The sequence below is a fragment of the Micromys minutus genome (genome assembly GCF_963924665.1).
Source record: "Micromys minutus genome assembly, chromosome: 1".
Lineage (NCBI taxonomy): Eukaryota > Metazoa > Chordata > Mammalia > Rodentia > Muridae > Micromys > Micromys minutus.
The window spans coordinates 84,934,328-84,947,666 of record NC_137969.1 but is presented as its reverse complement, the minus strand read 5'-3'; the positions used below and the strand labels follow the sequence as shown (position 1 = coordinate 84,947,666).

The 13,339-nt window shown below is 37.2% G+C and overlaps 1 protein-coding gene across 2 annotated transcripts in view; it reads right to left on the bottom strand.

The window, feature by feature from the left end:
• Window positions 1–13,339, bottom strand: part of CEP350 (centrosomal protein 350) — a 123,568-nt gene that overhangs the window by 64,005 nt on the left and 46,224 nt on the right. For both annotated transcript variants that reach the window (XM_080925470.1, XM_080925471.1), the window contains exons 11-14: window positions 12,782–12,903; window positions 8,741–9,798; window positions 6,941–7,082; window positions 1,333–1,502 (exon numbers count right to left, since the gene is read on the bottom strand). In XM_080925470.1, coding sequence (XP_080781596.1) covers window positions 1,333–1,502; window positions 6,941–7,082; window positions 8,741–9,798; window positions 12,782–12,903 — 1,492 coding nt within the window. The remainder of the gene's footprint in view (window positions 1–1,332; window positions 1,503–6,940; window positions 7,083–8,740; window positions 9,799–12,781; window positions 12,904–13,339) is intronic.

The following is a 13,339-nucleotide window of genomic DNA, read 5'->3' as shown; positions in this document are numbered from 1 at the left end:
AAATGTTAGCACCATCATCTTTACACTAGAAATCACAGGCAACTTTTTAAAATATAATTTCCTACATTGATCAGTTAGTTTCTTCCTATTTTCCTATCCCAGCTCGTATTTTTCAATTAAGTAAGCACAATTTATCTTCTCAATTAGGAAATATATATATGTAAAAGAAAAATCATTCCCAAGGCTGAAATCATTATGTGAGCATAAGAAGTGTTTGCATGATCTCTGAATCTTCCTACCTATAGGTCTATAGAGTAATATGGGACTGCAGAGGTTGCTTGGTGGGTAAAATGTTTGCTGCCCAACCAAGGAAGATGGGATCCCCTAAACCCACATAAGACCAAGCATGGTAGACATATCTGCAACCCCAGCACTTAAACAGTGAGAAGGAAGACGACAATCTCAGAAGCTCATGGCCAGCTAGCTTCTTGTACTCACAGTCTGTCTCGAGGTGGGGGAAGAATTCACCCCACAGACATACATACTACTCACACAGTGATTTGTTTGTAACAGAGAAGAACTATAGGCATCTGCAGGTAGATCAATCACTGAAAAAGACTTACTGAGTACCAAAAGGTGCAACTACTACGCTAAGTACTATGGTGCACACATCACTTACAGTAATGTCTCATTTTCTTCAGATACCCATGTGAACTCCAGTGTGCTTTGCAGATAAGAAAATCTGAGGACTATGTTTGATGATGCTTAGAAATGTACATGGTGTACTACCAAGTTGGTTATTTTTTTAAGCAGTAGCAAAGCAGTATCATTTGTATTTCTTTTTAAAATAAAAGTATAGCTTCATGTATATATTTGAAAAAGTCATCAGAACAATAATAGTAGTTGCTCGGAACAAATGAATTATGGATGACTTATCCTTCTTTCTAAATTATTTATTTTTTGTGTATGGGAGAACAAACTGCAGACTTAGAAGAGTGCCACAGCTCATACACAGAGGTCAAAGGAGATGTCTGTGTCCTCTCTATTCACGTTTATATGGCTTCTAGGGATCAAACCCATGCTGTCAGGACTGGGCAGCCATTGCTTTACCCACTAAGCCATCTCCACAGTTTACTGGCCCTGATTTATATTTCTTGAATGAGTATCCATGATTCTCAAATTTTAAATTATATACTGTCTGTACTGAAAGATTTATACTAAAAAGTTTGATTTCATATAGCAAAAAATATTAAAGATATTTCACAAATGTGAAAGCTAATTACATTATCATAAATAAGTTTATCTCCTAAATAAAGAACCAAACTATAACTTTAGGTCACTATCACAAAACCATCAAGAAGAGAGAAAGTCATCAGGTGGGATTCTACTCACAGTCCATCTTTTCCTTTTTCCCTTTCTTTCCTTTAGAAGCCGATGACCGGGTGGATATGGCTGAGTGAGCTCCTGAGGAATGCTGTGAGGGAGCGTCCACAGAAGAAAGGTCATAGGCAAACTTTCTGCTAGAATGATCCTCCTGGATGCTTAAGTTGCTGCCATCAATTCTGTCAAGGAGAAAGTAATACTAATTAACAAGGGGAAAAAAAAAACCCACAAATTCGGTTTCAGAGGAGCTCTGAATGTCTAAATCAGATGCCAAAGCAAAGCTTACTCCAGTTAAAAACAAAAAACAAACTTAAAACAAAGAGTATTAAAACTAAATAGTGGCAGAGAGTTGTCCAAAAACTTTATTTTATCAATTTTAAAAGGTTTAATTTATCAATTAAAAAAAAAAAGACAAAGACAGACACAAGCTCAGAGTAAAAGGTTGGGAAAAAGCCTTCCAAGCAAATGGCCCAAGAAGCAAGCTGAAGTAGCCATTCTAATATCTAATAAAGTAGATTTTTCAATCAAATGTTATCAAAAAAAGATGAGGAAGAACACTTTTTACTCATTAAAGGGAAAATTTGTCAAAAGGAACTCTCAATCCTTAATATTTATGCTCCAAACACAAGAGCACCCATATTCATAAAAGAAACCCTACTAAAGCTGAAAAAATACATTGCACCCGACACAATAATAGTGGAAGACCTCAATACCCCACTCTTATCAGATCATGGAAACAGAAACTGAACAAGGACACAGAGAAACAAGCAGAGGTTATGAACCAATTGGAATTAATATACATCTAAAGAACACTTCATCCTTAAACAAAAGAATACAGCTTCTTCTCCAAAATTGACCATATAATCGGTCACAGAACAAGCCTCAATAGATATAAGAAGATTGAAATACTCCCATGCATCCTATCAGATCACCATGGTCTAAGGCTGGTCTTTAAAAACAACAAAGACAACAAAAACCCATATACACATGGAAACTAAACAATGTTCTATTAAACAATACCATGGTCAAAGAAGAAATAAAGAAAGAAATAAAGAATTTCCTAGAATTTAATGAAAATGAAAAGACAACATACCTAAGCCTATGGAATGCAATGAAAGCAGCACTGAGAGGAAAATGCATAGCTCTGAGTGCTTCCAAAAAGAAACTGGAGAGAGCATACACTAGCAACTTGACAGCACAGTTGAAAGCTCTAGCACAAAAGGAAGCAGATACACCCAAGAGGAGTAAGAAGTAATCAAACTCAGAGCAGAAATTGATTAAATAGAAACAAAAAGAACCATTCAAAGAATCAACAAAACCAAGAGCTGGTTCTTTGAGAAAATTAAAAAGATTGATAAACCCTTAGCCAGACTAACTAGAGGGCAAAGAGAGAGTATCCAAATTAACAAAATCAGGAAGGACAGTGGAGACATAACTGAAACTGAGGAAATTCAAGAAATCATCAGATCCTACTACAAAAGCTGGAAAATCTGGAGGAAATGGATGAATTCCTAGACAGATACCAGATACTAAAGTTAAACCACGATCAGATAAACCATCTAAATAATCCCATAACGCCCAAAGAAATAGAAGCAGTCATCAAAAGCCTCCCAACCAAAAAAAGCACAGGTCCAGATAGGTTCAGTGCAGAATTCTATCAGACATTTATTGACGACCTAATACCAACACTCTCCAAACTATTCCACAAAACAGAGTCAAATGAAACACTACCTAACTCATATTTCAAGGCCACAATAACCCTCGTTCCTAAACCACACAAAGACCCTACAAGGAAAGAGAACTTCAGACCAATCTCACTTATGAACATTGATGCAAAAATACTCAACAAAATCCTTGCAAACCAAATCCAACAACACATCAAAATAATCATTCACCATGATCAACTAGGCTTCATCCCTGGGATGGAGGGATGGTTTAATATACGGAAATCCATCAACGTAATCCACCATATAAACAAACTCAAAGATAAAAACCACATGGTCATCTCACTAGATGCTGAGAAAGCATTTGACCAAATTCAACACCCCTTCACGTTAAAAGTCTTGGAAAGAACAGGAATCCAAGGCCCATACCTAAACATAATAAAAGCGATATACAGCAAACCAATAGCCAACATCAAACTTAACGGTGAGAAATTTTAAGCAATCCCACTAAAATCAGGGACTAGACAATGCTGCCCACTCTCCCCCTACCTATTCAACATAGTACTGGAAGTCCTGGCTGGAGCAATTAAACAGCAAAAGGAAATCAAAGGGATACAAATTGGAAAGAAAGAAGTAAAAACATCACTATTTGCAGATGTCATGATAGTGTACATAAGCAACCCCACAACTTCCACCAGAGAACTCCTACAGCTGATAAACAACTTCAGCAAAGTGGCTAGATATAAAATTAACTCAAACAAATCAGTAGCCTTCCTCTACTCAAAGGACAAAAATGCGGAGCAAGAAATTGGGGAAAAAATACCCTTCACAATAGTCAAAACAATATGAAATACCTTGGTGTGACTCTAACTAAGCAAGTGAAGAACCTGTATAACAAGAACTTCAAATCTCTAAAGAAGGAAATCGAGGAAGATCTCAGAAAATGGAAAGATCTCCCATGCTCATGGATCGGAAAGATCAACATTGTAAAAATGGCCATCTTACCAAAAGAAATCTACAGATTCAATGCAATCCCCATCAAAATACCAACCCAATTCTTCATAGAGTTGGAAAGAGCAATTTGCAAATTCATCTGGAATAACAAAAAACCTAGAATATAAAAATCTATTTTGAACAACAAAAAAACTTCTTGAGATAACCATCCGTTATCTCAAGCTATATTACAAAGCAATTAATTGTGTTAAAAACTGCATGGTATTGGTACAGAAATAGCCAGGTAGATCAATGGAACAGAATAGAAGATCCAGAAATGAACTCTTACACATATAGTCACTTGATCTTTGACAAAGAGTTGAAAACATTCAATGGAAAAAGGACAGCCTCTTCAACAAATGGTGTTGGTTCAACTGGCAGTCAGCATGCAGAAGAATGAAAATAGACCCTTTCTTATCTCCTTGTACAAAGCTCAAGTCCAAGTGGATCAAAGATTAAACCAGGTACACTGAAAACTATTAGAAGAGAAAGTGGGGAAAACCTTAGAACACATAGGCATAGGGAAAAATTTCCTGAACAAAACACCAATGGCTTGTGCTCTAAGATCAAGGATCGATTTACCAGGACTTAATGAGATTACAAAGTTTCAGTAAGGCTAAGGACACTCTCAAAAAAAAAAAAAAAAAACAAAACAAAACAAAACGGCAGCCAACAGATTGGGAAAAGATCTTTACCAACTCCACATCTGATAGAGGCCTAATATCCAAGGTATACAAAGAACTCAAGAAGTTAGACACCAGAGAATCTAACAATCCTATTAAAAAATGGGGTACAGAGCTAAACAAAAAGTTCTCAATTGAGGAATATCGATTGGCGGAGAAGTATCTAAGGAAGTGTTCGACATCCTAAGCCATCAGGGAAATGCAAATCAAAACAATCCTGAGATTCCACCAGTCAGAATGGCTAAGAACAAAAATTCAGATGACAGCAGATACTGGCAAGGATGCAGAGAAAGAGGAACACTTCTCCACTGTTGGTGGGGTTGTAAGCTGGTACAATCACTCTGGAAATCAGTCTGGTGGTTCCTCAGAAAATTGAACATAGTACTACCTGAAGACCCAGTTATTCCACTTCTGGGCATATACCCCAGAGACACTCCTACATACAACAAAGACACATGCACCACAATGTTCATAGCAGCCCTATTTATAATAGCCAGAAGCTGGAAAGAACCCAGATGTCCTTCAGTAGATGAATGGATACAAAAATCGTGATATAGTTACACAATTGAGTACTACTCAGCTATCAGAAACAATGACCTTATGAAATTCTTAAGAAAATAGATGCATCTAGAGAATATCATCCTGAGTGAGGTAACCCAGTCACAAAAGAACAGACATAACATGTAGTCACTGATAATTGGATTCTAACCTCAGAAAGCTCTGAACACCCCAGAAACAACTTACAGACTATAAGAAGTTTAAGAAAAACAAAGGCCAAAAAAAAAAAAATGAAAAATCATTATGCTTAATCTTTACACACCAAGAAAACTTTGACTATTTCCAGGCTACATCTTATTTTACATATACTATATGTTCTTTTAACTAGTAAGATTTTAAGGTATACTATTGAACCTTTTAAAAAAATCAAGTACTGACAAAAATGTATTCATATATTATTATGCAAAAATGCTTTTTAAATCTGTACATTTATCTTTGTTTTTTAAAATAAAGTTGTTCAATCAAAACAAAAGAAAGAAAGAAAAAAATACAGTGTTTGACAATGGGAAATGATGGCCTCAATTTCTACTAACAATTAAACATACTTTTATACAGCATAATTACTTTTCCTCTGATAATTGTATACAGAACAATAATTTTAATATACTCTACTTTCACCTAATAGTAAAATGCATTAAATCATATTGGTTGATGATATTAATTAAATCCTTAAAAACCGTAATTTAAAAATATAAACTTTTCATTAGGTTCAAAATTTAAACTACAATTCTCCTACCATACTTTTATGAATATTCATACTATTCCAGCTAATAGAAAATTAGCAGTACTAATTTCCATAAGATTATCTAACAATTTCATAGGGGTATAAAAAAGACACCAAATACAGAGAATGATACATTTGTATAGTAATAAAATTTAGGAACGAAACTCAAGAAAAGCCAAGTTTGTTTTGTGATTTTTGTATAATTAACTTCTGTTCCTCAATTTCCTGTCTAAAACTGGTATTCTAAGAGCAGCCCTTCCCAGATCAGGCTGCTGAGGACAAAAGTGAGGCACACAGGCAAAGTCTGTCCTTTCAGCCTCCTGCACATGAAAGCCCAATAATCATCAGTTGGTATAATCAATTTCTTCAAAGCTTAGATGTTTAGTGTATACTAAACCTCCAGGTGTTTTCTTGATTTAAAAAAAAAAAGCATTATTAGGATCATAAAGTTAAATGTCTACCTGATTTTCCTCAATCTATCACAGAAAACAATTTTGTATATTTATTATATTAATTGGTGGAAGACCATTTCCCAATGCAATCCTCTGTTGGGGGCTCACACACTGACTTATAACCTGCATTCTCTTTCTCATGTGCCAGGTCCTGTGTTAAGTATAAGTACTCTGTGTTCCACTCACTAGATGTGGCAGCACAGGCAGGTCATCCACAATACTTGAGTATTGGAAGCAGGATGGTCAAGAGTTTAAGGTTATCCTTGGCTATATGAGACTGTGTCTCAGAGAGAGGAAGGGATGGAGGGAGGAAGGGAGGGAGGGAGGGAGGGAGGAATGTATATTTCACCAAGCATTTGTAACAACTCTTGTGAGGTATGACTATGTTCACCAAACAAGCATTCAACTGAACTATCAAGTCGTCTCAGACAGTCTGGATCCAGAGACCATGACTGGCCCATTATACAGCCTTTATATGTATCAATAATTAAGATGTGACTTAGATTCTGACCAGAGCTCTCATTTGTATATATATTTGCTTACTGAGATTCAAGAGTTGATTTCTTTTCTGTCAGTGTCCCACTTCCTGGAGAGGAGACAAAATCATCTTCATATGAAACGTTGCTGAGTGGGGTTGTGGTGGCATTCAAAGGCCGAGATGCCGAATTCCCCCTGTCTTCAAATCCTATAAAAATAATAATTGAGGTATGGTTAAAAGCAAAATAAAATTTAAACTATAAGGAAAACATTCTGCAACTTCATGTTATTAACATAAACAAGGGATACTTTCATTTGCTTTTTTTTCAAGACAGGGTTTCTCTATGTAGCTCTGGCTGTCCTGGACCTTGCTTTGTAGACCAGGCTGGCCTGGAACTCTGAGATCTACCTGCTTCTGCCTCCCAGGTGCTGAGATCAAAGGCATGCACCACTATGTCTGGCTATCTTCACCTCTTTTTAGGAAAGTTTTGAAAATAAATAATTAATGTATCCATTACTAGCTTCAATAATAACCAGTTCAAAAACAAGCTAGTTCCGATTAAACACCTATTCCTCTCTTCTACTGTGATCCTACAAATCATTTTGAAGCAAATCCCAAATGCCTATTTCATCTCCAAATATTTCAATATAGGTATAAAATTCTAATGAAGATCTAATACAAGAATTTAAGAATGAAACCAATTTTCTTATTAAAAAAAATAAGAATGTCAAGATGGGAATGATGGCTCAACAGTTAAGAACAGTGGCACTCTTCCAGAGGAAATGCCCTCACAGGGAACCTCACAATCATCTGTAACTCCAGTCCAAGAGGATCCAACGCCCTCTTCTGGCCTCTACTAGCACCAGGCACCAGGCACACACAAATGTGCAGACAAGCCACCCATACACATAAGATAATAAAAATATTGATTTAAGCACTTTGCTTTCAACAAAGGAAACTGAAAGAGCATTAAAATCAGAGAAACCTAAAATGACAACTGCCCTTGTTTGCTTTCTGTTGCTGTGATAAACAGGATAGCCAAGACCAGCTTGTAAAGAAACCATTTCCTTCACCTTGTATGTCCAGTCCCGACACATGAGAAAGGGGAGGGAAGAGCTCAAGCAGAAGCAGAGATGAGAACCACAGAGGACAGCCTCTACTGCTGGCTCTATTGCTCACATGCTTGAGTTCAGCTAGTTTTAATTTGTTTTTAATACAGCCTAGGCCTACCCACCTACAGCAGGCTGGGCCTTCCATTTCAACCAGTAAAACAAGACAATGCCCCACAGACCAGTATGGTCTAGGTGAAACCTCAAGAGAAGTTCCCTCTTCCCAAGGGACTCTAGTTTATGACAACAAAGACTAAGGGAACCACTGACATAAATAAAGTAACTAAACAAAAGAGAGCAAATATATATATATATATATATATATATATATATATATATATGTATATGTATATATATATAAAATTTATATATATATATAAAATTTATATATATATATATAATTATCACAAGATCTGTAAGTGTCTAAATGTGAATTTTAAGAAAATGCAATGTAATATCCAGTTGCACATAAAAACACATGAAACCAACCCATTTGTCAACTAATCTGCTCCATTTATAGAATGGAAATCTACAACCTAGGAATTTGAAAGTTATGATGCATTGGATAGAATTTACCTATAATAAAAAGAAAACAGAAAGGGATATACCTGAAGCAATTAACTTCATCCTAGAAAAGGAAAGCTGGGTTACAAGACTGTAGTATTATGAGACACTCTGGATTTAAAAAAAGAAAGACCAACAAAGAAAATTATGAGATAATTGTCTTAATATAGTATAAATTTTTATCTTTCTCACCTTTTCCATATAACTGATATGACTTGGTAAAAATATTAATGACACTGTGTGGACTTCCCTTTGCCAGTTCTTCCCATGGTCCTTTGCTTTGTATACCACCTATATGCCCAAAAAGTGGCAAGAATTTCTCAGCTTCTTTCTGAAACTCTTTGATGGGTTCATAAGAAGTTCTCTCTCCAGCACAGAATTCTTTTTCTTTTAAGATTTCTGCTACCTTCAAAAGGGGTTGTGTATCCCGGTGTCCCTCTTCCTCAGAGAGACTCCCTTCACTAAGAAGAGGCCCTTCACTGACTGAGTCTATGCTAGAACAAAGAGACCTTTTGGCTCTTTCTTGAGAACAGGCTTGTATGTCAGAGCTAGAAGAATCAGTCTGCTTCTTGCACAGCTGGGCCAACAGCCCTCCTGGCTTAGGACTGGAAGATTTCATTCTCAAGTTTGATATGGCACTCTGGGGTCTGATCATCTCAGGAAGTTTTTTATATTCACTAAGGCTGCCTACACCAGGAAGATCGTCGTCAAAAGTTGCATGAGATACACAGGTTCCCAGCATCTTCTGAATCCGGGCAGAGAAAGCATCTTCAATGTCCTCTTTCGCAGGTGAACTGATAGCTTTAGTCCAAGGTCCATTCTCTTGAGGTGCTAGCTTCACATCACACTCAGTGTTCCACGCTGACCCATAGTTAATGCTGGCCCCAGCTAGTTTCTTAGCCTCACTTTCGATCCTGCTAGACAGAGAAGCAGCTGTAGCTTTCAGAGCTTCAATACGATCCAACTTACTCTTATATTGGCTGGTACTAGGTTTTAACAAGGCATCTGGATGAGGAGTTTGTGAGGTCAGATATGGTTGAGGTGTGAAAGTTAATGGTCCTGAAGCCTTATTATGACTCTTCTTGGCTGGTAAAACAGATTCATAGTCCTTGTGCAAAATTCCTACATGCTCAAGATGCAAGAGATGGGACAGTAAGTTTTCAGCTGTTCCAACAAAGGGCTGTGCTGGAGAGCTATGGACTCGAGGGCTCAACCTGTCAGGCTGCATCCAAGGTTCCATCAAGTCTCTTCTGATAACAGAAAGCACAATGTTAGTTAATATAGTCATCGATTCCCGAGCTTTGTCCATGCCAGACAAGTATCCTATCATGAACCTATATCCCTAGTTCAAATCATCACTTAAAAGGGGGCAAAGAAAGGTTCTCAGGTTATAAGAATAATATACACACATTTCCAGAAAAGGGGCAAAAGGGCTAAGAGTGGGAGATTACTCAGAGAAAACTAATAAAAGGACCCCTGTTAACTTTGTTAGTCTGTTTACAATTATATACTTGCTAACATTTATCTATGTGTAGTTGTGGTTTTGTGCTGGTATTTGCACAAAAATGGTATTTCACCCTTTGTACTGTCTTGCAAACTTTCTTCAAATAAGAGGCCTTATTTTTTCAAATGGCCATTTAAAACTCTACAGATAAGCTTCCTTAGAATTATACCTCTACTCAACCCTTAAAAAAAAAGACATTACTTAAAAGAGAAACACTTATGATTGTACCTGTTTAAATGAAATTGGCCCCCATAGACTCCTAGGGAGTAGCACCATTAGGAGGTGTGGCCTTCTCAGAGGAAGTCTGTCACTAGGGGTGAGCTTTGAGATTTCAGATGCTAAAGCTAGGCCCAGTGTCATTCTCTCTCCCTGCGGCCTGCCAATCTAGATGTAGATCTCAGCTACCTCTCCAGTACCATGTCTGCCTGTGTGCCACATGCTTCCCACCATGACGACAAAGGATTAAATGTCTGAAACTGTAAGCCAGCTCCAATTAAATGTTTTCCTTTATAAGGGGTGCCTGAGTCTCTTCACAGCAATAGGAACCATAAGATAGATTGCTAAATATGGGAGCCCACAAATGGCTCAGCAGGTAAAGGCATCTGTACTGGTTGGTTTTGTGTCAACTTGACACAAGCTGGAGTTCTCACAAGCTGGAGCCTCAGCTGAGGAAATGCCTCCATGAGGTCCAGCTGTAAGGCATTTTCTCAACTAGTGATCAAGGGGGGAGGGCACAGCCCATTGTGGGTGGTGCCATCCCTGGGCTGGTAGACCTGGGTTCTATAAGAAAGCAGGCTGAACAAGCCAGGGGAAGCAAGCCAGTAAGTGACATCTCTCCATGGCCTCTGCATCAGCTCCTGTTTCCTGACCTGCCTGAGTTCCAGTCCTGACTTCTTCTGGTGATGAACAGTGATATGGAAGTGTAAGCTGAATAAACCCTTTCCTCCCCAACTTGCTTCTTGGTCATGATGTTTGTGCAGTAATAGAAACCCTGACTAAGACAGCACCTGATATTCAAGCCTGGAGAATTCAAATCAAGGAGGAAGGAACTGAATAAATACAAAATAATCTTCTGATCACAACATGTGTGCCCTATTATATGTGCTATATATACACAATACATAGTACTTTATTTTCTTCTTGTTGTTTGTTTTTTGGTTTCTTTGGGGCTTTTGTTGTTGTTTCAGCTGGTTAGTTTTTGAACTTGCTATATAGACCAGGCTGGTCTTGAACTCTGAGATCCACCTGCTTCTATCTCCTAAGTGCTGGAATTAAAGGAGTATGCAACCACCTCCTGGCTAAAATGTAGAGTTTTGAACTAAAAAGTGGGAAGACGAAAGGGGAGAAAAGAAAAAAAGTGGAGAAACAGATGCAAAGTAATAACAAACTTGTGCTTGGTTTGTTTCATAACATTATTTAAAGTAAAAAAAACTCAATGAAAGGCAAAATGACATGACATCAGCACAGTAGGTCTGACAATGATTACATTGACAGTATTATCTAAACAAAAGTATTCATAATAAAAATGAGCATAATAAAAATTTTTAATTATATATAAAAATTATTTATATCTAAAATATATTTAGAATGCTAAACAAATCATACATTTCTCTTATTAGCAGTGAGTACATCCACTGGTGAAAAGTACTAGCTCTTAAAGTCACTCGCCTATGTTCAAACTCACTTCCACAGTAATGTTTTGACTTTGAGAAACTTGAATTAAAGTCTAGAATTCAATTATTTCCTCTGTAGAACCACAATAACACGAGTGCTTAGGTCTGCTGATGTGCCTCTCTGGCAAATCACTTGACTGGGTTTAATGCAGGTACAACAAAGCAAATAAAATCAAACACCCAAACAATGTTTTTTACTAAAAGGATTCAATCAGTTCCAGGGCTAGAAACTAAGAAACAATAAATGTCGTCAGTACCACTGGGGGTTAGAGAGAAGGCTCTGAGGTTAAAAGGACTTGCTGCTTTTCCAGAGGAACCAAGTTCAATTCTCAGCATCTATATCAGGTAGCTTACAAGAGACTGGCATCTCTGCAGACACCTGCACAGGCAGGCACATATCCACACAAATACATGTATAATTGAAATTAAAAATCTTTAAAAAGGAAAAAAAAAAAAGCACTTCCTGTTCTTGCAGAGGACCCAGGTTTGATTCTAATGACCACACAGTGACAACCATTAGTAACTCCAGTTCCAAGGATCTTTTACTTTCTTCTGACCTTCATGGGCACAAGGCACATACATGGTGCATACATGCAGGCAAAACACTCACAAACATAAAATAAATAAATGTATAAAAGAGCTTAAATGTTATCAATGTTATTGTCCTTTGGGGTGAAAAAGGACCATGTGTGTTAATTCTTCAGATTGGAAAGAGATTTGACTTGTATCTTCTGTACATTCTTAGAGTTTCAAATGTTTTTTCTTCTCCTAATGGTTATTATTACAAAGCATAGAACCATCTATATCTTTCACTGTGACTTACCCACGTAAAACTCTGTTAGGCTTACAGGGAGCAAGAATGCTACCACCTGCATAAGGAAGTGACGTTGGCCCTGGATTAAAGGACAAGAGAAACCAGCATGGAGCACACGGAACACAGTGAATATATCTGACACCATGTTCTGGTATTAGCTGAAGGTATTCACCAAATGTGAAATGTCTTCTCATTAAAAGAGAGAACCTTGGACATCTTCCTTCTCTTTTTTTATTTTTTACCTTGCAAGAGGTTGTGGAGGTTCTGACAGGGACAGGTCACTACTGGAAGACGCACTTGGGGGACGTTCCTGCACTTTGTTTTCTTTATCAGATTCTCCAGATGGTTGGTACCCAGGTCTGGCCTAAGAGAAAAGAGCATCAAATTTATCTGATTCTGATCACAAAGATGTCTTCAGTAGCATATAAAAAAACTTATCAAGTCACTTTATCTTTAAAAGGTCATAAAAGAGAGGCTTTTTCTCCCTCAAATAAAATCACATTATATTTAAAACAAACTTTTAACAACCATTACATGAATGTTTACTTATATCATATCAGAAAAGCAGAAACGTTCTGCTGAACCTGGATGGGTCTAGAAAAAAGTTATTGTAGTTATGGGTTTGATCTTGGCACGACAGAAATCCACTACAATTAACAGCAAACCTCATCTAAAATCTAACATGGGCATTGCAATGGTTGGTAATAGCTGTTAATTTAAAAGAATTTAGAACCATCTGGGACAAGGTCCTCTAGACATCTTGACTGTGTTAAATGAGATGGGAAGACCTGTCCACTGTG